Here is a 25,599-nt window from a genome sequence, read left to right on the forward strand (position 1 = left end):
GCCACAGACGCCCCGGGGGTCTAGGAAAACAGCAGCTGCAGGTAATATATTGGTATTTGTATAGCGCTTTGTTACCCCTTGCGATCCCCAAAGCGCTTCAGGTACAAACCCGCGCTCATCTGCCGGGGGTCGGAGGGGTTGGACTGGAAGAGGTAGTGGGGTCTCTGCGTGTCGAGCCCGTTGGGGGGGGCGTTAGTGGAGGGGGCCCCTGCGTCGTGGAGGTGCAGGGGGCGGTCAGTAAAATAATAAGAGGGGTCGTTCACGTGGAGAACAGGGAAGGGGACGGCGGAATTACTACATTGTTTTGAGAACTTTTCATGTAAGTGGTTTATTTACTTTGGCGAAAACAGGCCAGACCCGTCTAGCCAGTATGGGGGGGGGGGGGGAGTGAAAGAATGGGGAGGGGCGGGTGGGAGGACTGCGACGACCAGAGTGGAAGTGAGGGGCGAGCTGGGAGAGGAGTACGGCTGTGAGGGAAGGGCACAGAAGAGATGAGCGCGGAGAGAGAACAACAGAGGCGGGAGACGAGTGTGACTGTGAGGGAAGGGCACAGAAGGGGAGAGTGTAGTGTGTCGATAGAGAACAGAGGCGGGAATTTGAAGAAGGCGGGAACAGGGAGAGAGAATGAAGACTTGGAAGAAGGGGCATGAAGAATGGGGGGGGGGCGAGAGGAAAGTGGGCACGGTGGAGGTAGAATGAAAGCAACGTGGGGGGGGGGTAGAGGGCACGGAAATGAAGGTGCTACTGAAGCGAGAAGAGAAACTTGTGCTTGGGAATTTAAGGGGCTGAAGAAATGAAGTGTGGAGTTTTGGGGAGCATGGGCACAGCAGCCTCCTCGACTGATGGAGATGGGGCAAAGATCTTGCATGTCCAGAGCTAGCTGGAGGGTGGGGAGTCGTGGATGGGGTCCAGGTGCGAGACGATGCAGCCTCCGGGCTGGTAATCGTGGATGACGAAGGAGATCAGGTGAGGGAGCAACGCCGGGACACCACCGCCTTTCTCCGAGGCACAGCAAAAATGCCTCGGAGAAAGGGAGCCTCATTTTCGGATTTGGGGGCGTGTTTTGCTGTTGTCTCCTCCCTGAGACTTCTCGCAAAAAACACGCCCCCCGATCCGAAAAAGACGGGGCTTCAACGGAGTGACTGGACCTCTTCTCCAGTGGCTGGCCAGCATTTAAGAGGCCAGCCAATGGAGAACAGGATAGAAGAGGGGCGGGTGCAAGCCCCTCTTCTCAAAGTCACTCCAACTCATTAAATCTCGGAGCGAGACTGCGCAAGCGCAGCCTTTCGCAGCCGAGACCTAAAAAGGGCTGCTTGAGTCCATTTGCTGATAGGAATTAATTCTAATTGGGGAATACCCCACACAGAATCCTCAGCCTCGGATAATTTCCCATCATCTGACCCCAATGGTTCGAAACAGGTATTAAAATAACCTTCCACAACCCTGTGGCCTACTCTAAGAGTATTACGGAGTAATTGATCTAATACATAAACAGAAGGGAAACATTTGCCTCCAGGAACTCCCCTAAGATGGGTATTAATTATGGGAATATTGAGACCCTTTTTAGAGGAGGCTCGAATGGCCAATATGTCGGGACTGTCTGTCGGAACTTCCATAACTACAATACCCTCACATTGACGAACCCAAATAGTCAAACCACCCACCGGTCTACCTCTAGTACCCTTAATAGCTGGTTTAAAGTAGTTCACGTACCCTACCCGAAAAATGGGAATCACCGCCCAAGTCTCCTGGAAACACCAAATATCTACCTGATCTACGAACGCCACCCAATCAGGAGAAGCCAGTTTTGGTTGGAGGCCAGCTATATTCCAGGAGGAGAATAATAGGTTGTGACTGGCGTTTGACGGGTTCGTCAACTGCGGCTCCATGTTGGAATCAATGATAGAGCATACAGTGGGTAAACTTGAGAGTTCGGAGGAAGTGGGTAGGGCAGGTTCCACAACTTGTTCCGTGGGATGCAAAGGAGCAGAAGGCTCCCGGCAAGTAAACAATAAGCTCCCAGTTAGTTCAGACCAGGGCAAAACAAAACTATCCCCCTGTCAATCGTTATCCTCCAAAGTAGAGAGAACAGCGAAGCGATTGTTTAACCCAACTGGCTGAGGGCCTAGTTGGGGGACACAATGGGGGGCACGTAGCTGCATATGAGTCACAGCCCTTACAGGCCTGTAGAAATAACCCAAGGGTAGGATCAAAATCTCATCTTGAGAAGGAACATGATATGTGGCCATCTCCAGTATACGTTCAACCAATAGGGGGGTCCTAAAGCTTAGCACCACACAATCACCTAACATGGCCTTTTGGGTATGTCCAACCCAGGACACCCGCCTGACCATTTTAAATTCTTCAAATAAAGGTTGAGTCGCCCCAAATTTTCTACCCAGGAAATACAAAGCTTTATTCTTTAAATTCGACCAGTGCTCACTAGACCCCTTCGGCAGTTGGGGAACGTTGGCTAGAATAACTGTATAAGGGGTAGCCTCTGAAGGGAGATGTAAACTCCTTGATACTTCAGAAGCCACTACTTTAAAAGTCACAGGCCTTGTTGTATCCTCAAAGGGCTGTTGATCAATCAACGGTCTTCTTACAGTGTTATGGGCGGCCGTGGGCCTAGTAGATTGGGCCCCTGATGCTATAGGGGCCGGGGGAGTACTTATATGGGTTCCTAAAACATGTAGACCAGTAGTAGTCCTTACACTAGTTCTGCTAACCACTTCCTCGTTATTCTGTTCGGGTATTGTTGCTGTTAGTGGCTGAAATTTTAGCAGATTAGCTTCAATGTGGTTGAGTCTAGTCACCACAGTTTCAAGCTTATCCAGAACAGGTTGTATAAGTGTCACTAATTGGTCCCTAAGTGCGGAGCTTAAAATATCAAGGCTCTGCTGATCTATAAATTGCGTGTTGTTTGTGCCCATAGGGGCAGAGGGTTGTGCTGGAGATTGTACACCCAAAAAGCCAGTGGCAACTCGAGGGATGGGAGGTTTGTTTTGAACCCTACCTTTCCTTTTTTTGCATGGAGGTTCTCTAGCTTTAGGCCCTACAGCTCTATTGTTCGCTTGAGTAGATACCATTGCTCGGGAGGATGGAGGGATAGAGAGGAAGGGGGGAGTCAGTGAGTCCAGAGCTAGAAGGGACACTTACTGAACCCCCCGGTGAACAAGAACCTGGGTACATTACCAATGGGTTGACATTAGCAGCTGTGGGCAAGGCACAAGGCAGGGCTGTAGTAGGGTCCAATGACAGCCTACGTTCCACAGCTAAGATCTTGTCAGTAATTTCTAGTTCGACCCTTGTTAGGTAGTCGTCCAGTGTACCCGCTATCCTACCCTCAGTCTTCCTCTTACTCATGTTAAAAGGGGTCTACACTACAAACAGCCCTATATATGTGACAATATCACTATCAAGTACCCCGCAAATAATACCAGGTGTTATAATGAAACCCTACAAAGGCCCAACTAAACAACAGGAACAAAACCCGAGAGAGTAGGCCCAGCCCTGCCACTAACGGCCACTTACGGGCAAGAACGGGCCCGCCCTTGGCCCGGGCGCCGCCCGGGCGCTGCCCGGGCGCTGCCCTGCGCTGCGGTGGCACCAGGCAGCCTAAGTAGTGTTCCGGCGCTGCCTGGTGTCGTCACCGCGTGCGCCAATGGCCAGAGGATGCTGGGAAATTAACTCCTGATGGGCCGTTCCCCTCACGGCAATGAGAAGCGTGTGCATGCAGCAAAAAGCATCCGACTGCAGAGTCCGTTCTCCTCGCGCCAGGTAATGAGGCAACTGAAGAGGCAACCAGGTCTCAAAGAGCGTCCAGCGCTGCGGTGGCACCAGGCGGCCTAAGTAGTGTTCCGGCGCTGCCTGGTGTCGTCACCGCGTGCGCCAATGGCCAGAGGATGCTGGGAAATGAAGTCCTGATGGGCCGTTCCCCTCACGGCAATGAGAAGCGTGTGCATGCAGCAAAAAGCATCCGACTGCAGAGTCCGTTCTCCTCGCGTTTCCCTCGCGCCAGGTAATGAGGCAACTGAAGAGGCAACCAGATCTCAAAGAGCGTCCCCAAGAGAATTAACAGAAGGTCATGTATAAAGCAAGTAAACAGCCAGAACTAAAACCTAGGTAAGCGAGAGGACTAACCTAGTCCGCCTCCAAAGCGGGCGCTAAAATGACTGGCGCATATCAGCAAACAATCACTTTTTTATAGGGTTTTAGACAGGAAAGCTAAGCCCTCAGTATGGTGAGATGACCTAGTAGGGCTGGATTAACAAAGATACATTAATTGAACCAGCCACTTTTGAAATGCACAAGATAGATGCAATAAGATGCAACTGCTAAAAACTTGTTTTGCTGCATATTATTAAAGAGGTGTGCATAGGAAATGAAAGTGATGGCAGTGCATTTATGAAATTTAACAAACTAACACATTCAGTGAATAAAAGGCTCTTTCGTTCAAGCCTAGATAACAGCAACATATAGGAACATCCTGGACGTGGCTTCCTTTGAGGAACACACATTAATGCAACTACTATTTATTAAATAAACCACACCCTGAACAAGGAAAAGCACACACAGTGACAGATGCATGGAGCAGGAGCAGGTCCCTGAGTCAGCTCTCCCCTCGCTGCAGATCAGCAGGCCTACCGGACTCTGCAGACCGCACCCTATTCGTTGCCGCTCCTGCCACAGTTAATGCGTTTATTTGTTTTGTATTTTGCCTCTGCGGTTATCCCCTTTTTTAAACTTTCTATAGATGCATTTTTACCACTGTTGCTGTGTTGGAGCCTCCCTCACTGTTGTTAATTATAAGCTCCTGTATCTCCGTTGTTTGCATTGAACCACTGCTTTTTCTCAGAACTGGCCTGACGCACCACGCGCTCTTTGCCTGCCGTTTTTTTGCTGCTGCCATCCAGCACCCCTCCCAGGACCTACTTAATGGGGGCCGCAGCGCGGCTGTGCCAAAGGCCAGCCCGTCTGTACCTGTCCGCGCCCAATGTCCGCAACCCTGGCCCACCCACGACCTTGAGATATACCACAGCCGAACTCCAAACACTGGACTCCTGCCCCCGCAACAACTCACGCACCTTGTTGGACCTGGCCCTTTTTGAAGGGTCATCCCTAAACTTTTTGCCTTCCTCCGGTATTTTTTCTGACCTGGTGTTGGCTTATTTATGACTCTGGGCACCTTACCACCGCTGATCAGTGCTAAGGTGCATATGCTCTCCATATGGTAAAATGTATACATTGATTGGTGTCCCTGATTGGTTCATTTGGTTTACTGTCAGCCCCTAGTAAAGTGCACCAGGAGTGCCAGGGCTTGTAAATACAAATACCGCTGGTGGGCTTGCAGCACTGGTTGTGCCACCCACAGAAGCGGCCTAGTAAAATGTGTCTAAGGTCTGCCACTGCAGCACCTGCGCGCGGTCTGGTACTGTCGCGCTGACTGCGCAAGTGCACCCACTTGCCAGTCCCTAAACCTTCCCTTAACTACATTTTAGTCACCCCTCTGGTAGGCCCAAGGGCAGGGTGCATTGTAGGCATAAGGTAGGACATGCCCAGATGTGTGTGGCATGTCTTAATAGTGAATTACAGCCATTTTCGTTTTTCACTATTGAAGGCTACCTGCTCTCCATAGGCCAGAATGGGCTGCTGGAATTACTACACCCTGTAATCCCAGTGGACTCAGAGAGCATGGTAGAAAATTATGTTTAGTATGCCTGAACTCAGAATAATAAAATACTTCTTTTAGTAAAGTTTATTTTAATATCCTGTGTTTGTAAATACTACTTTTAGAAAGTTAGTATTTACTGACCTGGCCATTCAGTCCGCCTCTGCTGTGTGTGTGTGTGTTCTGCCTAGCAACAGTAAGGAGCAGGGTTGGGGAATCCCCAGAGACAGGTTGGCTGCCAGGTGGTGGGTAGAGAGATTACACCAGGATGGGTGGGAGGAGTACACCTTTGACTCTGAATAGACCTGTGCTCTGCCAGCACAAAGCCGGCGCCGCCCCCTGTGGAGCGGCTGATGTCTCTGCCCTGCTGCTGAAAGGAAAGCGCAGAGTCACCACAACAAAGTGCTCCAAAAACTGGACTGAGCCAGGCCCAGGCCCCCTGGCGCTAAAGAACAAAATAATTGTGCTATAAAAGTAGGAGCCTGGCTCCTAAGAAATCCGATCCTGTTTGCACCAAGAAGAAACTCTGCCTGAAGGAGAAGGACCTGGAGAAGCTGAAGGAGGAATACTGTCTGCCTGAGAGACTGGCCTGCAGTGGGTGCCTGTCTGCTGGAAGGAGAAGGAAAGCCTGAAGAAAAAGACTTTAATTCAACTTGTGCTTTTACAAACAATCTCCAAGGGCTTGCGTGTGAACTTGCCCCCTGACCTGCGCCCCAGGAACAGTGGGCGCTACCATCCTGAAAGAAGAGAAGTGCCTGGAAGTGATTCAGCAAGCTGACCCCGGAGAACCTGTGCATCCCCTGATTTCCCTGAGCAACGCGACTTCTGCTGCTGGCGTGGCTGCAAACAACGTAAAGGCCTGACAGCCCGAGCCCCGTGAACAGCTGCCCCCTCGAGCCGTAGCTCGCAAAGTAAGGTGGAGATCTCCGTGCCTGAGCGCCGAGCCCCTGTGACCCCTGCCGGGTTGTAGAGGCTTCTGCAAAGGACTAAAGTGCCCTGGTTCGTGTCCCCGGCAGAAGCTAACAGCGCGCGGCGCTGTGATCTCACCCCGAGGCTGCCCTCCTGCTTCTGCCCCCCTTCGTGGCAACCTGCATCCTGCCCGAGCGCCCCACGAAGCTCCACCGTCCCCTGGACACTGGGGACACCAGCGCGACGTGGGACACCCCTGGACTGGACCGCGAGGCCGCCACGAACCTTCCCCGTGAAATCTGCAAGGCATTGTGCCAGCGCGTGAAAAGTATGGCCCGTACTTGCCTTCGTACGGACCGTACCTATCTCTAAAGCTTTGAGGCCTGGTTCGTCCGTTTGAACCGTATTGATTGCAAGCTGAAAGCGTACTTCCTTGTGACTGAGTTCGAACCGTACTGCCAGCTGAAATAATTGTGCTTGAAGAGTACTTCCCTGTGACTGAGTTCGCACCGTACTGTTGCCCCGTACTGCTTTTGAAGACTCTGGGTTCGCGCCGTACTGTTTGAGCCGTACTACATTGAAAAACATTGCCGGTGCTCACGCGAGAAGCGTGAGACTCGGCAAGCGTACTCCGGCTCATGCGAGAAGCGTGGGAAACGGCAAGGTACTGCAAAAACCTTGCCCAGAGCATCACAAAGGCGCTACGAAGGGCGTAGAAGACCCCAAGAACTTATTTCAAGTAGAACTGTGCCATTTTGGAACCTGTGGACTGCCCTTAAGCATTTGAAAGTAACTGGATTGAGATTCGCTAAGAGAACTGTATTTATGCAACCGGCCTGAAAGAAAACCTTTTATATAAAGAGTTATATTTTGGATAAATACATCCTTGTGTCTTTGTGTGGTGGGGTGGTGATTATTGTGTGGGACAACTTGAACGCTTAACCTTATGCCCTCTGGAAATCTAGCCTGACTGCTCGCGCCACGTTACCTAGAGGGTGAGCAGGGGTTATTTTTAAAGAGGTGATCCTTTGCCCTGACTTAGATGAAAAGGGTCCCTGCTTGTCGCAAGTGCATACCTGCGCCAACCAGAGACCCCGGATTCTAACACACCTCCTCTCAGGTAACAGCAGGATCTTTTTCATACCAAACTGTTGTATCACCTGCAACACCAGAGCACCCATGCTCCCAAAGAGAACCACCACACCGATCCGGAGTGCTTCTACACATCCCCACTGCCTCCTGCTCAACGCACAATCGCTCTGCAAGCATGCCACTGAGATATTGGACACCATCACCTCCCTCACCCTGATGTGATCTTCCTCACCAAGACCCGGCTCAAACCCTCATTCATCCCCAACATTGCCTCAGCAACATCCGACGACTACAAGATTGAATACCAAAACCGCATCAACAAATAGTGGTGAAATTGCCATCTACTGCACCACCGCCGCAGACGACACCACTCTGCTCAAGGAGCACCTCAACTTCTAACTCTACACCGATGGAAAAACTACCTTCAGAGGCACCCTCGCCTACAGATCACCTGGGCCTCACCCCAGCTTCTGCAGTCCCATTCCTGATTTCATCGCCCGCCATCGACTCCAAACGCTACATTTTACTCTGTGAGCTCAATTTTCACCTCGACAACCTCAACCGCTCCAGCACCTCCGACCTGAATGCTCCAGCACCACCAACCTCAATGGCTCCAGCACCGCCATTTTGCAGTTCACCATCACAGGACCCACGGCATTGCACCAAGCAGCCCAGCACTGCTCACTGGAATTGAAGGGAAGTATCGGTGAGCCAGTGGTCTAATGCCTTCAACACTGCCTGCCCCTGCACCACAACCAACCTTGAACAAGCAAGCAAGAACTTCTCCACATGGATCAATAATTGCTCCAACAGAACCGCCCCCGTCCAACCCACCAAACCCAAGAGATCTTCCAAACAGGTAAGCTGGTATACCACAGAACTGAGAACCACCAAATGAAACTGGAAGCAACTTCAAATGAAATGGCGCACCAGAATCTGCCTCAAACTTAACAAAGACATGACGAAAATTCGCCGATCGACCATGCCTGTAACCTTGGAATCCTCCTCGACGGCAAACTCAGCATGAGAACCCAGATCAACGCAGTCCCCTCCGCCTGCTTTTTCACCCTCTGCATGCTCCTTAAGGTCTTCAAATGGCTCCCTGTCGACACCTGACGAACTGTCATTCAATCCCTCGTCACCATACAGCTGGACTATAGTAATGCCCTCTATGTAGGAATCACCTCTCCCCTCTTGAAAAGACCACAGACAATACAGAACGCAGTGACCGGACTCCTCCTCAACCTTCCCAAGTGGACCCACACCACCCCTCACCTCAGGCTCCACTGGCTCCCTATCCAGAAGAGATGTCAATTCCATATGTTGACCCACGCCTACAAAGCCCTTCACCACCATGGACCACTGCCTGAACTTCCACCAACCCTCCAGACACCTGCACTGTGCCTCTCTCTCCCTCGCTCATTTCTCTTCGTAACCGCCGTAGCAACTGTGGAGGACGCTTCTTCTCCTACCTTGCAGCGAAAGTCTGAAACAAGGTCGCACTTTACCCAAGGGCAGCATCCTTTTTGCTGAATTCAGAAAAGGACTCGAGACCTGGCTGTTCAACTGATGCTCCTTCGCAGCAGGGTCCTTGGGCCTGGTACCCTCACATGTGACAACCGCGCTCTATAAATACTGTTTGATTTGATGCATGTGGAGAATGCTCCTTTACGTAAAGTAAAGGTACACTTTCTGTACGTGTGAAATGATGCCAATGCAAGGTGTTTGAGCCATAGTCAGACTATTTTAAACACATCTAAATTTAAGCTTTATGCTTTTTAAATGATTAAAAATGCGTTCCCATGGTCAATGAAATCCATTCAACGGATGATCTCCAAAGAACCTGTAAAAAAAATGAGTTTGGCCCATATGGACCTATCCTCTCCAAACACCCAGAGGCATATCTTGTTTATACTCTTATGCTAATCTGTGGTGCCTTTTTTTTCTGTGGCGAGAGCTGTGTGGAAATCTCTTCTTACGCTTGTCAAGGGAAGGGTCCGGAAGGTTATTTAACACATCTAGTTTCTAACATCACTGCTAAAAAATCTGCTGCACACTCTGGATTTTTCGTGCAACTGGGAAAACGCATTGAATTAGGCAACCTGAGTGTTAAAAGGAATCACTTTGTTTCTAAATAGTGGAAGACTAAAAGCTTTATTGCTAAGTGAGCTCTAAATGAGCAGGAACGTCCTACAATGGTAGATGAGAGGCTTGCAGCGCTGTACATGGGGAGGGTAGGCCTTTGCTGCACAGAGAGGGTAAAGTTAGACCGTCTGCATCTTCTGTTCACTAACACACTCTCTGCTTCCCCAGGAAATCACTGGATACAGCCCCTGTCGCTGGAAGATCTTCCTGGTGTGCCTGGGGACACTGTGCTCTGGTGGTTTCCTCCTCCTCTTCCTCTACTGGCTGCCGGGATGGAGCGTGAAGTGGACATGCCGCAAGGTTGTGCTGAGAGATGCCTGGGTGGTGCTCCTACGGACCACGGTAAGATAGGTTTGTTGGGGCTGTGTTGTAAGTTGTCCCTTTAGGATTAGATACTGATAATTGCCATACAAGTGGTTGCTGCCACACACACACACACAATGTTATTACTGAAATTGGTGTCTCTCTCTCTCTCATATATATATATCTCAAACACCTAAATCCAGATTTGTGTCTGGGAAAGAAAATGTCCCTGCTAGTGATGTTTGGTAGCGCCCCATTAGTTTTGAAAATTTCGTGAGGATTCGTCGACCGGCGCCAAAGTTATTCCAAATAGAATGTTGCGGATTTCCTATGGAAACAGGGTCCTAACTATAACTATCTACTGGCGACCGCCAGTAGATATATATATATATATATATATATATATATATATATATAGATATATATATATATAGATATATATATATATATATATAGATATATATAGATATAGATATATATATATATATATATAGATATATATATATATATATATATATATCTAGTGATGTTTGGTTGATAGCCCGAGAATGGCATTGAAAGCGGCTGCAGAAGGCTCGGTGGTTCGGGTGGTCAGTGTGATCTCTGCTAGCGGTTCATCCGTTCCGCAGGTTGTACAGATTTGGTCACTGGCTACAGGGACACCTAATGGTTTCGTGTACGCAGTTATGTACTGTGCGTGAGAGCTAGCAATTTTCTTGTCCGCCGCAGTGAGTCATTGTAGGATGTATTTCTTCAGATGTTTGGTCAAGTTTAAGTAAAGTTGAAACTATGACACTGGACAGTGTCGGTGTCGGGCAGTCTCTGGACCCCGCTCCTGGCACTGTTCTTTCTGACGATTGTCTTACTGAGCTGAAGCCTAAAGAGGGAAAATGTAGCTCCTGTATACAAGTCTTAAGAACTCATCTACTTGGGCCATATACAAAGATCTGAGTCTGACTGAGATGAAGGAAGGGGTGGGCTCTATCCCATTAACAATGCAGTCGCAGTTTATATGAAATGTTCCTTTTTTACCTATTTTTTCTGTATAAATATCTCCTGAACATTGGAGTGTAGCTCTCCATTCAGTCGTCTCTGTCTTGCAGGATGAGTTTCGGACCTGGTTCCGTGTGAGGGTGCGCACTCTGACAGCCCCGGGATGTGACCCTCTGGGCTTTCCTCAGCCCACAGAGACGAAGGAACCCCACCCAGCGTCCCCTGAGATGGAGGAGGAACAGGAGTGCGAGGAGGGCCTGCTGTCGAAATCACTTGCGGTGGAGCTCAAAGAGGTGAGCAGCCCTTCATATTCCCATCACAAGCTCATTCTGTGTCCTCTTAAACTCTCCCTGCACAGGAAGTCAGGCAAGAGCTCATTGATTTTCAGGGCAAGGTACCCCCTACGTGTCAAACTGATGTCTGGCCTTGTCCAGAGAGTCCGTTCTCGTGCCGAGTATGCCGATTCCAGGCGAATTTTAAAACTCCTGACCGGGCTATTAACGCCTCTGTGGACAATCCACGGAAGGGGTGGAAAAATGTGTTGTGTAATATTCGTTCCTTGCCCAAACACTCACTTGAGGTATGGGACTTGGTGTCTTCAGTTCAACCTGAATTGGGCTTTTTTACCTAAACTTGGCTTCAGCCCCACTCTGTACCTGCTTTTGCATTAGGCATACCAGAGTGGTACAAAATGGTTAGACTGGATAGAACCATGAAGACAGGGGGTGGAATTGCCATTGTGCATAAAGATGGAATCCGTATCTGTCCTAGACCAACGCAGTGAGGCTACTATGGAGATGTTGGTCTTTAGGATAGATTCTCCTCTGCAGGTCAGCTGGAAAGGGGCGTTAATTTATCGCCCCCAGGACCCCTAGCAGACTGCTCCCTACAATTGGTCGAATTATTAGCCCCTTATGTGAATGTATGTAATAATTTCCTACTGTTAGGAGATTTCAATATCCACATTGAGTGTTTTTCCAACTTAGATGCTCAGACTCTTTGAGCTGACCTATCCCTCTTAGGCTTATCTCATCTTAATGAAGGCCCGACTCACGTAGCTGGTCATACTCTGGACATTATATTTTCGAACTCGCCTAAGATTCAGTGCGAACCCCCCTAACAACTTACCTGGTCAGATCATTCAGTTATTGAATTTTGTATTCAGGACCTCGCAGACCCTAAAAGTTCAAAACCAGCTACATTCTATTCTTGCAGGCAGTGGCAGAAAGTCTCTGCGGAAAACTTTCCAACTATTTTTTTGAGACCTCAAAACTCTGCATCGGACAATATTGAGAAGGCACTGTCCAAATACAATTTGGCTGTCTTATTAGCCATTGATCGCATTGCACCTCTGAAATCCTCCTTGAGTCATTCCAAGCGCCCACAGGCAGTCTGGTTCTCTACTCATCTGCATGTTCAGAAACAATTCTGCAGAAAGTTGGAGAGAATCCTGCGTGCTTCTCAAAATGAGGCTGACCGAGATCGCTTTTATTCCACTCTGTCCAGCTATCATAAAAACAGCGCAGAAAACCCACATAACATCTCAGTTAACCCAGGCCGGCAACTCCTCAAAAATCCTGCACCAAATTCTTCAGTCCTTCATTAATCCCGAGGCATGTGAAAGCTCAGAGGCCCCCTCCCAACAGCAGTGTAATGATATTGCTCTATACTTTTCACAAACGATAGAGCTTATCTATGGAAAAATTACTGCAGCAGGAAATATGCTGCAGATCCCTTTGGCATTGGACCAACTGAATATGACAGACGCTCAGCTGTTAAAAACTTCCCCGCTATTACTTTGGTAGAGGTTGAATCACTGATCCACAAGATAAAGTCTGGGTCCCCATCTGACCTCATTCCAGCTAAAGGCATTCCATCTCTAGCAAAACATTTGTCCCCCTCGGTACAATTTCTCATCAACCTTTCCCTAACACTGGGTCATGTACCGCGGGAGTGGAAAGTTTCCCCGGTTAGACCAATCCGCAAGAACACTAAAACTCCATGGACAGACCTTTCTAACCTCCGTCCCATCTCACTTCTTCCATTTTTGCGCAAATTAATGGGGGAAAAAAGTTAACACCCATCTTTCCAACTATGTCAAACTGACTGGATGTTTAGATCCTTCCCAGTCCGGTTTTAGGCACAAATACAGCACCGAGTCAGCACTACTAGTAGTCACAGATAACATCAGGATGACTCTAGGTAAGGACCACTCTATGATTCTGGTGCTGTTGGACCTATCCACTGCGTTCGACACAGTTTCCCACAGTATTCTGATCAAGAGGTTGGGCTAAGAAAATCAGCCTTACTAGGGATGAGGAGCTTTCTGTCGGACCGCTCCCAGGTTGTCAACCTAGGCCCTTATCGTTCGGCCCCTATGGAACTGACCAAGGGAGTACCTCAGGGCTCATGTTTGAGCCCTACATTATTTAACACCTATGTTGCTCCCTTGGCCAACCTTCTGAGGGCACATGGGTTTATCCCCATATCGTATGCCGATGATACTCAGTTACTCTTCCCATTTAACAAATTTACATCGGTGGTGCAGCTGGCCTTCTCTAATGGGATGAGAGCCATATCACGTTGGATGAAGAACAACTTCCTCCAGTGTAATGTGGGAAAGACCGAGATAATGCTCTTCGGAGAGGCCCCCCTCCTATGGACACCAGATTGGTGGCTGACTGACCTAGGTCCCCATCCCGCCCCCAAGCTTACAGTTAAAAACCTAGGTATTCGCCTAGATCAAACCCTCAATCTGACGTTGCTCAGACAGCTGGTTCATGTTTTCATGTAATAGGCATGCTTCGGCGAGTCTCCCCTCTGCTTCCTGACTCTACCCGCAAAACCTTAGTCCAGGCGCTGGTATTAAGTCACCTGGACTACTGTAATGGCCTGCTGGTTTCTGCTAATGATGCTTTACTTAGCAGATTGCCGGTAGTTCAGAACACGGCATCACGGTTGGTCCTTAATGCCCCTTCAGGACCCCCTCCCGCCCTCTCCTCGTGAATCTGCACTGGCTCCCTATCCGCCAACGGGTCAAATTTAAAATCTGCTGCACTGTTGAACCTGGCCCCATCCTACCTCTCGGAGAAATTCTTGCCCTATGTACCATCAGGATCCCTCCGCTCGAGTGCTAAACATCTCCTGGTGGTGCCTCGGGTGAGAAAAGCAAGAGTAGGAGGAAGAGCGATTACCCATCTCGGCCCCCGTTATTGGAACGAGCTCCCCTTGTCTTTGAGACAGTGTCTAGATCACCTACAATTCAGGAAGCTGCTTAAGTCCACCCTGTTTTGCGCTTGCTGATATATGCTAGAACTGCTACATACCCTCACAGTCCGCTTTAAGCGCAGAGATATCCCTTCGGGGTCGATTCTAGCGCTATGTAAACAAATAAATACATTGGGGCTAACCAATGGGAATGTAGACACTGCAAACTATGCCTGTGTAGACATTACTCTCTCTTCTTGTCGGAGCTCGAGTGCTATAAAGAGTAATTATTTGGTTTTATTTATTATTGGTCTGCAAACTGTTTGATAAAGCTTCAGTTTTTAAGCAGCAGCCATACCTATAAGGGTCTTAAAAAATGTATATATTTTGGACTGTATTCTACATACTTCTGACCCTTGTAGGATGAAATTGTTTGCTTTTGGGAAAATGTATAGTTTCATTGTACAACCCACTTAATATTCATTCATCAGCTTTGTTTGAGCACGAGCACTCCTGCTGTCGCCATTTTGGCATGACGTAAGGGGAGTGTGAGGGAACAAATGTAGGGGTTATCCTTATTCGGTTTGCTTCAGCAACACAAACCTCCAGGGAGGCTAAACGTTATTATGAATCCTTTCTTATTTCAAATGTAAAAGGGCCTGTGTTGATTACAATATTCTAATGCAGCATCCCATGGAACTCTAAATTCCCTATAGATCGCTAATGATTAATTAGGAATATAGAAATAACTCAAGGCCATATTTTGGGGTGACTGAATTTGTGGTTTCAATCATGTCCTCATTTGGTACATCAGAAGAGAATGGTACCCCAGCCTCACTCGAGAAAGATGTATGTTGTTGGGCCGTCTGCCCACCATAACACTCACTATTGTTACTCTTTTGCGTCCACTCCCCTTTCTTCCTCTCTACCACTCCTAGGAACAGCATACCTCTTTATTCATAGTATTAGAGTTCAATGCATACTGTTTTTACTAAAAGTGTATTGACATAAACCAGTACACGTTTTTCCCAAGGAAGCAAAGCATAGATAATGACGACACTTGTTTGAGGTTGTGATGCATGCTTATACTACTGCTGTACCAAAGAGACTATTAATGCATGGATAAGTGTCTTTGTTGGACGCTGGCTGTTGTGATGGGAGCTGAAGCCTTTGGTTGTACTGCTATGACTATAAGGGCCAGTAGCAATGAGGCACCTAGAGACGGTGTGGGGAAAATTAAGGTGGCAGTGAAATCTTCAAGAAATTTTAAAGGAAAAAAGAATGGATAAATTGAGCAAATTATGTGATTGTTACGTGCGTGAGAGCATCAAGACTTTAGTGTCATATAAAGTGTCCTGCATTGAAAGGAAAGTACAATAATATAGGAATTATTGGCCATTTTACCAGAGCATGTAAAAACTAAGTAAAGTCTTCAAGAACTAAATGTGTTAGTAAAGATAGCCAAATTCTATTACATGAATTAGTGAGGTTGATGTCGTTCTGAATGTTAAAGAAACAAATGACTGTAATAAATAAGTTATATGTGAAAGTAAACAATTAGGAATAGGAGGAGCTGTTGAGTCGGTTTCTAAAGGATTTGAGTGACAGAATTAGAAGATTGGAAAGGTTCAAGTATCACATTTTGCTTCAATGTAACGCCATCACTAATCTTCTCCAAGGCCTCCATTTTCCCATTGCTGTTGGATATGAAGTTAAGGGGAAGGTAGGGGAAGACGGTGGCAGTGTCTTCCCAATCCGCTTGGCGTCTGGCCTCAGCTGTCATTACCAAATATCGGAGAGAGTGGTAGATTTGTTACGAGAGAATTGTTCGACCTGTGTAAATCGTTGGTCTTACCCAGCACTTTTTGCATTTTGCACGCAAATCCACTGTATTCTTTTAAAAATACATTTTAATGTTGTAATTTTAATGACACATTTTAATGTTTTAATTTCTGCTTGTTTAACCTAGCGCTCTTCAACTTTTACTTACTTGAATTTGTCCTCTGATTGCGGGGGCTTTCAGGGCTCAAGCCTGGTCTGTGCTCGGTGTTACTGCCTGCCCGCCCCGGTCCGACTCGATATTGGCTACCGTTGAGCGGAGGGCGGGGCAGGTGAGAGCCAGACACGCCTACTAACATTGAGGCAGTCGAGCGGTTAGCGCTCTAGTAGCACTAACGAAAGACTATTTAGGCGGGAGGAGGCCTGGGCTCTTCGCGGTAGGGGAAGACGGTGGCAGTGTCTTCCCAATCCGCTTGGTATCTGGCCTCAGCTGTCATTACCAAATATCGGAGAGAGTGGTAGATTTGTTACGAGAGAATTGTTCGACCTGTGTAAATCGTTGGTCTTACCCAGCACTTTTTGCATTTTGCACGCGAATCCACTGTATTCTTTTAAAAATACATTTTAATGTTGTAATTTTAATGACACATTTTAATGTTTTAATTTCTGCTCGTTTAACCTAGCGCTCTTCAACTTTTACTTACTTGAATTTGTCCTCTGATTGCGGGGGCTTTCAGGGCTCAAGCCTGGTCTGTGCTCGGTGTTACTGCCTGCCCGCCCCGGTCCGACTCGGTATTGGCTACCGTTGAGCGGAGGGCGGGGCAGGTGAGAGCCAGACACGCCTACTAACATTGAGGCAGTCGAGCGGTTAGCGCTCTAGTAGCACTAACGAAAGACTATTTAGCCAGCAGTCGGCCCGAGCGCGCAGCGGTTGCGCGCAGAGGGGCGCCCTCGACGGCGCCAAAGACTAGCCTAAGACCAGCCCGTCTGCGCCCGTCCGCGACAGGACGGGGCAAGGGGCAATGGGGCCACACACGATTAATCCACCATCGACCACTACAACGAGGATCACCTATTCCAGTGGGACGCTACGTCAACTGGGTGTGAGTCCTACGCGGACATGTGGACTAGGAGGTAATGTGGAAGTGGAAGGGCCTTTTTCCTGCCGCCATTGTCAAGCCCAGTTCTCTATTGTTAGTCAGGACGCCCATCCTCATAGGCCTAGAACTGCTCATTACCCCTCTGTAAACACTGGTAAGAACATCACTAATATCACTACAGGAAGGAAAAATATATTATGTAATATAAGATCTCTACCGAAACCTACTTCTGAGGTATGGGACTTATTTTCCACTAGCAATCCGGATCTATGCTTCCTCACGGAAACATGGTTGAAACCTTGCTCAACTCCATTAATTGCATTAGCTATTCCCTCGGGTTTTAAAATAATTAGACTAGACCGTCCCTCGAAAATAGGCGGAGGGATTGCTATTGTCCACAAACAAGATATTGATTGTACTATGGTAGCTGAGCTATCTACACCGGAAATTGAACTATTAATTTTCAAAACCTCCTCTTCCCTTAAAAGCACAGCCACACAGATGGGTGCCTTAGTATATCGCCCCCCGGGCCCATGTGCAAATTTTTCTAACATTTTACTTGAGTCACTGGCTCCATATATCAGCAATGACAAAGATTTTATCTTACTTGGAGATTTTAACATACACAGTGAATTAAAAAATTGTAAAGAAGCCCAGTCGGTATTACAAGATCTTTCGCTACTGGGGTTAACACAAGTTAACTCAGGGCCCACACACCGGGCAGGACACACTTTAGACCTTATATTAGCAAATCATCCTATCGTCTCATGTCTACCCCCTATTCAAACTGGTTGGACTGATCATTTTGTTATTGAATTCCATACTTTTCAGCATAAATATACTGGTCATGGACCAGTCTCTCTTCCCTGTAAACGACGTCCTTGGTATAAGGTCAATGAAGTGACTTTTAAAGATAACTTTATTGAACCCTCCTACATTGTCTCAGAGGAAATTGATGGTGCCTTAAGGAAATTTGATCTAGCCACTAGGCGGACGATAGACACTATTGCTCCTTTGAAACAATTTAAACCACGGCCTGCCAACAAACAAGAGATCTGGTTTTCTGATGATCTTAGAATTTTAAAACGGGCCTCCAGGAAGCTGGAGAAAAAATGGAGAACCTCACATCAGGAGAAGGATAGGAAGCAATATTGGGCTTCTCTGTCCACTTATCATAAAGCCATTCGTGGGGCACGAAAAACCCATATAGCATCACAAATTGCTGCTGCAGAGAATTTCTCGAGGGTTCTCTATCAGGTTTTACAGTCTTTCGTTAAGCCAGCTGCTTGTGAAAGCTCTGAACTAATATCTCAACAGCTTTGTGACCAAATATCGTCTTTTTTTTCTAATAAGATAGACAGGATCTATGAGAAAATTGTTAACTCAAACAATGCCACTACTACTACTGACTCTTGTCATGTTTTTAGTGATACTGAACATGTGCCTAATGTACACTTTTTAGACACCTTTCCCTCAATTTCCTCTTCAGACTTATTAGCTCTGATGACTCAGTTAAAAAGTGGTAGTCCGGATGACATCATACCCGCCAGACTTATGCCTATCCTTTCTGGACAACTAGGTCCCATAATTCAAAAGCTTGTTAATCTATCTCTTGACTCGGGCTCTGTTCCCAAGGACTGGAAGCGTGCGCTGGTAAGGCCCATCAGGAAAAATACAACTATCCCTTGGACTGAACTTGCCAATTTAAGACCTATCTCACTGCTCCCTTTTCTGGGGAAACTGACAGAAAAATATGTCAACAGACTTTTGTCCGGCTTCATTGAAGATATGGGTGGCCTTGACTATTCACAATCTGGGTTTAGGCCAAAACACAGCACAGAGTCTACTCTTCTGTCTGTGGTAGACGACCTACATATGCTTCAAGATAAAGGTTACTCTGTAATCTTAGTTTTGCTTGACTTGTCAGCAGCGTTCGACACCGTGTCACATAACATTCTTGTTGACCGGTTGTCGAACATAGGAGTTAAGAACAAAGCCCTTGCCTGGCTGAGAAGCTTTCTTACTGGCCGTACCCAGACTGTCACCATGGGTACTTACCGTTCCGGGGAAGTAGAAATTACGAAAGGGGTGCCACAGGGCTCTTGTCTGAGCCCTACACTCTTTAACATCTATGTGGCACCCCTGGCAAGAGTGATGCGCAAATTTGGTTTTATTCCCGTGTCCTATGCTGACGACACGCAGCTCCTCTTCCCCTTCAAAACCCTCACGACGGAAACTAAGAACTCTTTCTCGGCAGGCATGAAGGCTGTAGGACAAGGGATGTCCTCTAATTACCTACAATGCAATGTCAGCAAAACAGAGATTATGTTGTTTGGAGGAGCCAAGGTACTGTGGTCCCCCGATTGGTGGCCCCCCGATCTGGGTATGGTTCTTGAACCGAAGCAGGTCGTTAAAAATCTGGGGATACGTCTTGACCAGGATTTAGTGTTAAAGCAGCATACCAATTATATCACAGGTATATGTTTTTACACTATTGGCCTGCTGCGTAAGGTTTTCCCTTTGTTGCCGGATTCCTTCAGAAGGACCTTGGTGCAGGCTCTTGTCCTAAGTCGGCTGGATTACTGTAATGGCCTGCTCCTCTCAGCAAATGAGGGAGTGTTGGCCAAACTACAGGTGATCCAAAATACAGCAGCTCGACTGGTCCTTAATGCCCCACCTAGAACAGCTTCTAAACCTCTTTTAGAAAAGTTGCATTGGCTGTCAATCCGTCAACGGATTAAGTTTAAAATATGCTGCCTGATCCACAAAAGCATAAATGGGCAAGGTCCCCTGTACCTGGAAAACAAATTTATTCCTTATACCCCTACCAGGACCCTTAGATCCAGCAATGGTCATTTGTTGGTAGTGCCTCGTGCCAAGAAGGCTAGACATGGTGGCAAAGCATTATCAGTCGTGGGACCTACATTGTGGAATAGTCTCCCGCTAACTTTAAGACTATGTCCCGAACATTTGAAATTCAGGAAACAACTTAAAACTTTGTTGTTTAAGAATGACATTTAGGCCAGCCCTCCCTGTCTGCTATTGATCAGCTGAAAACCCGACCCAAAGCGCAGAGATACTCCATTGGAGTCGATTCCAGCGCTATATAAACCCGCAAATAAATAAAATAAAGGCACGGCTGCAGAAGTCAGAGCACGTGTATCATTGATTCTCAAGTATTGAATCTTTCATTGATTCGCATGCAATTATCCTCTTCGTCGAGCTGGGACTCCTACTGAACAACTTGTCAGCACCGCTATGTTAAACATAGCCTGAAAAGCTTTAACATTGTCATGTAATTAACCTGTTCACATCATTTCAAGATAACCAAACTTCAACCAATCAAACGCAATCTCGGAGAACACCACTCTCCCTGAGGCTTCCATACCTCAGATTTCATTGCACAGTTGTGCGTGTTACTGAATAGTTGAGCCTGGACGGGGTAGGTGGATGGGTGACATGAGAATCTATAATAGTTACCAAGCCTGGAGAACTAAGGTTATAAATAAGTAACCTTTTTCCGCACCAGTATTGGATGTTTCATAGATTTACATGCTTTAATCGGAGATGAAGCATACAGTAAACATCTTAAGGTGGATGGTGGGTAATTGAGTTTAAAAAGGGCTCAGCTCAGTGGAGAAGATGGTGAGAAATTGCTTGTGCCTCCTCAACATGCTTTTGTCCTAACAACACGTTGAGTAAATGTGCACCTGTTTTTCTGTTGTCATGAGTTCATGTTTCAGCAAGGCTCACGCAATAGTCCATGCTTCCTGTCTGGTACATTTTTACTTACAGCTCTTCAAGAGGGGCTAAACTTTGTTATTAACCAATCTCTAAAAACACGTTATTGATGGGTTTTCCTCATGATACTGTTCGGGATATTCTTTAGTAACACGCGCTCGCCTTTTTTTGCACATGTGCTCTTTCTGCATCTTTCTGATCCATAATCCAAAGAGCTACAATGAGGTGCAAGCAAAGTGTAGAACAGAGGCCCTCATTGGCTATTTAGTTAAACGCTGTTTTCTACACAACTTCTAAAGAAAGTTCTTCCCAGAATTTTAGGCCTGCGAGGCTTTGAGAGCCAAGCAGGCTGCAAAGAAAAGTAATCGCACGCTAACGTCAAGAAGGGACTTTCAACAGCACGTACTGGAAAGATTTCCGAGGTCCTTCTGGGGGCGCCAAACCCCACTGCCACCATCAGGAGGGGCACAACCCTAGTGAGGGGTGAGGGAAAGGCGTTCCATGGAGTTGGCTGTTGGAGAAGGCTCAAGAGATTTGCTTTGGGCACTTCGTGTCCATCTGCCCAAGGTGGCTTTCTATGTTCTTGGTCTGTCCTATTAATGTACTCATCCCACATGGTTACTTTTCCCCAGTTTGCCTGGGAGAGTGGAGATCTCCTAAATGCTTTCCTAGCCCTATCACAAAGAGCATTACCAGTGCCAGAGATTTTCCATCGGGTCAGCACAGTTCGGACTTGAGTCTACCTTGAGAGTGTCCAAGAAGTGCCTCTGTGGGAGACGTCGCTCTTCTGCTACAGGTGGCCCATGATATTCAAGCTTGGACTATTCACTGATGGGTGCCGGACCTGCCACAGGAAGATTCTCAAGTCTTCACCTTCAGTGCAGCACTCTCCATTGTCTGGATGTCTTGGTCAAACAGAATGGATCCCAGCTAGTGCATTGTCTCGGTAGTTTATGAAAATGTTATTTTCTTACTTATTAAAAGGCAAATAGGACCCGCGCAATTTGACTATCATAGAGCTATATAGAATATGCTCTCAGTAATGCTAGCTTAATTCCGAATTCCATTTATTGCACTGGGAGTAGCTAATAGAAAAAAATTAAGAAATTCCATTAAGCAAAAAGTCAAGTTTAAATACAACTTTTTAAATGTACAAGCTGAGGAATGTGACTGTTCCTTTGACGCTAAAAATCTGTCGATCCCAGAGGCCCTGAAACAGAGCGGCCATCCAACTTATTTTTTCCTATTTAAGAGCAGATCCCAGCACTGCTTGTCTTGGTTGTAGCCTTCTTCAGGACTTGTCATTTCCCACCCCCTAAAATATGATAGATCTCTCGTCTTCACTTGATTTCACAACTTTTTTACATACTTTTTTAGAATTGATATGCCGCAGCAAGTTTCCTGTCCCAATGTACCTTCATTCATTCTGCTGTTCAAAAATACTGTGTTCGCATTCGGTGCATGACATTGAAAAGAGACTCTAGCCCAAACACGAGTTGCACGGTACTGTACTGATTTTAACATTCCTGTTAAGTAGAATCACCCCGGTACCTTGTAATAAGTTTTACAATTCAATAGACTGGGGAGTTACTGTGTCAGTCTGATTATTTTTTGAGACCATGCAGAATCCCCTTTTTCATACAGTTTTACTGCATATGTTTACTATGTGCTCTGAGCAGGGGGTAAATGTATGTGGGGGCTAGTACATACATTGGATGTTGTGGGAATGGAAAATAAGGAAGGAAACATTTTTTTTTTTTACTTAAAAAAAATATATATATATGTTAGCATGTGTAGCAGTCTATGCTTCCCTCTGTTGGAAACAAAAAAGCATCTTGAGACTTGGCTGACACAATCTCATATGATTTTTTTCAACCTTTTTTTTCTGGCTGCAAAAATCGTGCCGGATTCTTCCGCACCTGTTAAATCTGGGTGCGGACAAATCTAACCACTAATAATTAGGCGGAGCAAAATTTTGTTCCTTCTGACTTGTAATAACACCCTCTGTGATTTTTTTTGTTTTTTTGTTTTTCTTTCCAACATTCACAACTTAGACAACCATCCCTACTCCAGCAAGGCACTATTTATTACCCTAAAGCCAATATTTATAGTAATCGATAATTTTTCGAAGTAAATAATGTCAAGTTATCCACCGCCTATCATCCGTGGTTTCATTTGTTCAATTGCTCCCCGCGTTTGTGAAGGAGGCATTGCATTTGGAGGGTCTCAAACTCAGTAGGTGAAATTCCCCTTGTTTGGGTCATAATTAAGATGAAGATACCCTAATCTCTGCATACTTGTGCCAAAAAAGTCCTATTTTTCCTCCTCCAGGGAGTCGTCGAACCCCGCAGGTGCGATACAAGGGAGATCTTAGTTTCTGCTCTTCTGCTTTCTAAGTTCCTGACTTTAGTCTTAAAGCTGCAAAGTACTTTTATTTGCACTGTGTAACGCTGTCAGCCACGCTACACCACACATTGTACAGACTAACTATTACCGTAAGTGAATGCCGCCTTTGTGCAGGAGGACTTCAATCAGCCTGCAAGTAACCCTCTTTCAGAGATCCTGCTCCGTCACAGGGTACGGTAACAAAAATGGATGTGGGGATCTTTTACTTTTATGCCTAAGAAAGTTCTGCTGAGCAGCCACTGGTAATACAATAGTTTTGTTTCTTGCTTGTTACAGACTCGATACTTCGTCCACCACAATGTGAAATATCTCTGGGACCCCAAGACTCAGTCCTTCCAACGGTTAATGGCTCTGGAGAGTGGGGTGCCATGCTCTGCCATTCACAAGCATCACAGCGCTGGACTTTCCCGCTCCACACAGGACTATCGGTAAGTTTATTTTACACTCTGCCAAGAATGTAATGTTGGCAGTTATAAGCAGGATGACCTGTGGGTTTTGTGAACACCCTTTCCGTTACAGCTTCAGCTCTGGCAGTAACTTTGTGTCATAAAAATTAAATTCTATGCAATACTTGGCTGCAGAGAAGGGAGTACTGTAAGAAATTGGATTATTATCTGGGTCGGGGTAACTGCACACCTCGAGGAATAATCCCAACCCTTCCTAGGGCAAACCCTCAAAGTCACTCAATTAACCGGAGCCCAACCCCCTGGTAGCTATGGCACAGATCAGACAGGCTTCACTTAGAGCAATGTGTAAAGTTTTTGTGCCGTACCAAAGCAGTAATCAAGTCAAAATCCCAAGCGAAATTAGAACAATAGAATAATACTTAAATATACAAAATGACAAAATTCCAATAAGGGGTACCAGAGATTTGAATTCTTAAATAGCACCAAGAAGCATAAAGTGTCCATAATCGTCAATAGTCGCGGTAGTCCGAGAGCTAGGTGCAATTTGACACTGACTGCGACGGAGCATAGGTTCGCCCTGGTCAAAGATTTTATTTACATTCTGGCATTAGTCCTTTATGCCCCAATCCACCCCAGGAGCACAGTTCTAGAGCTCCCAGGACCCCAAAGAGCAGGGTCCGATCCAGGTCTAAATGCTGCTGGGCAGCTGCAGGCAAAGGTCTCTTGTAGCTTGTTGTCTCCCAGTAGCTTTAGCAGTATGCCCGCCTTATGACCTTTGGAGTCCACTTCTTTGTCCTGGCTACAGGAGGGAGCAGGGCCAATCTTTTCAATGCTCATCTTCAGTCGGAGACGACAGACTCAGTCCTCTCTTGATATTCCTCGGGCCCAGGAGTGTTCTGAAGTGGGTGCATGGAGGGGCCACATTTATGCCTGGCATAAGGAAATGGGTGGCAATGACTCCTGGGCATGCCCTAACCAACGGGGTAAAAGTTCCTGGGGCCAACTCTACCCACTTTTTCCACTTTTACAATAGATTCAGTCCTCTTTTGATATTCCTCTGGTCCAGGAGTGTTCTGAGGGCTAGGGGTGTGTGTTGGGAGTCTACTATGGTAATCCTAGTGTCCTCTCAACACTAGAATCCAGTTTGAAGCAGTCTCTGTACCCCCATTAAACTCCAAGATGAAAGTCTGGTAGAACAAATTGAAGTTTTCCAGCAACCAGATGGTGAATTTACAAGAATCGTTTTGACATCTTGATCTGCCCCCCTTGAAGTGTGTACCATGTGTTTTATGTAAAACCGTAGTAGCCCTCTCAAGCAGAATTGGACACTGCAGCAGGAGTTAAAATTGTAATGTCAAAAAGAACCTGTGTGATTGGAATCTGCCTGGCTAAGGGGATAAAAGAAGGCCCCTGCCCAGCTGTCTGCTAACAGCTGCCTGTGATAGGGGAGACCTTATTGAAGTGCAACCCAATTGCAGACCTGTCAAGCAGGATTTGACACAGTAAACTGAAAAAGGATGCTCGCAGCTCGACCCTGCATATTCTGCCAGGTTCAGAGTGGTCACCTGTCCATTCAAGTCAGCTTATTGTTTGCTCGTGGGAGGCATTTCACACCTATTCAGAAGCTAGTTACTGGCTGACCGAAGTGGGAGAGCAAATGCAAATTGACCTCCAGAGGTTTTAGATCCGAAAAGAGCAATTTTCTAAAAGTACCTTGCCCTTTATATTGATCGAATATCTGACTTCCCCATTGAATTCGATTTTTAATAACTATTAATAAATAGTTTTTAAAATTATTTTTTAGATGTTTCCTAACGGAAAGTAAGGTTATTAAATGTTCTAATGT

At 46.6% G+C, this 25,599-nt stretch overlaps 1 protein-coding gene across 2 annotated transcripts in view; it reads left to right on the plus strand.

Moving 5' to 3' along the window:
- The window catches only part of LOC146782995 (polyamine-transporting ATPase 13A3-like), a 374,238-nt gene that overhangs the window by 101,249 nt on the left and 247,390 nt on the right, over nt 1–25,599 (plus strand). For both annotated transcript variants that reach the window (XM_085638060.1, XM_085638059.1), the window contains exons 4-6: nt 9,986–10,159; nt 11,224–11,406; nt 23,623–23,774. In XM_085638060.1, coding sequence (XP_085494186.1) covers nt 9,986–10,159; nt 11,224–11,406; nt 23,623–23,774 — 509 coding nt within the window. The remainder of the gene's footprint in view (nt 1–9,985; nt 10,160–11,223; nt 11,407–23,622; nt 23,775–25,599) is intronic.

The sequence above is a fragment of the Triturus cristatus genome, chromosome 12 (assembly GCF_964204655.1).
Source record: "Triturus cristatus chromosome 12, aTriCri1.1, whole genome shotgun sequence".
Classification (NCBI taxonomy): Eukaryota; Metazoa; Chordata; class Amphibia; order Caudata; family Salamandridae; genus Triturus; species Triturus cristatus.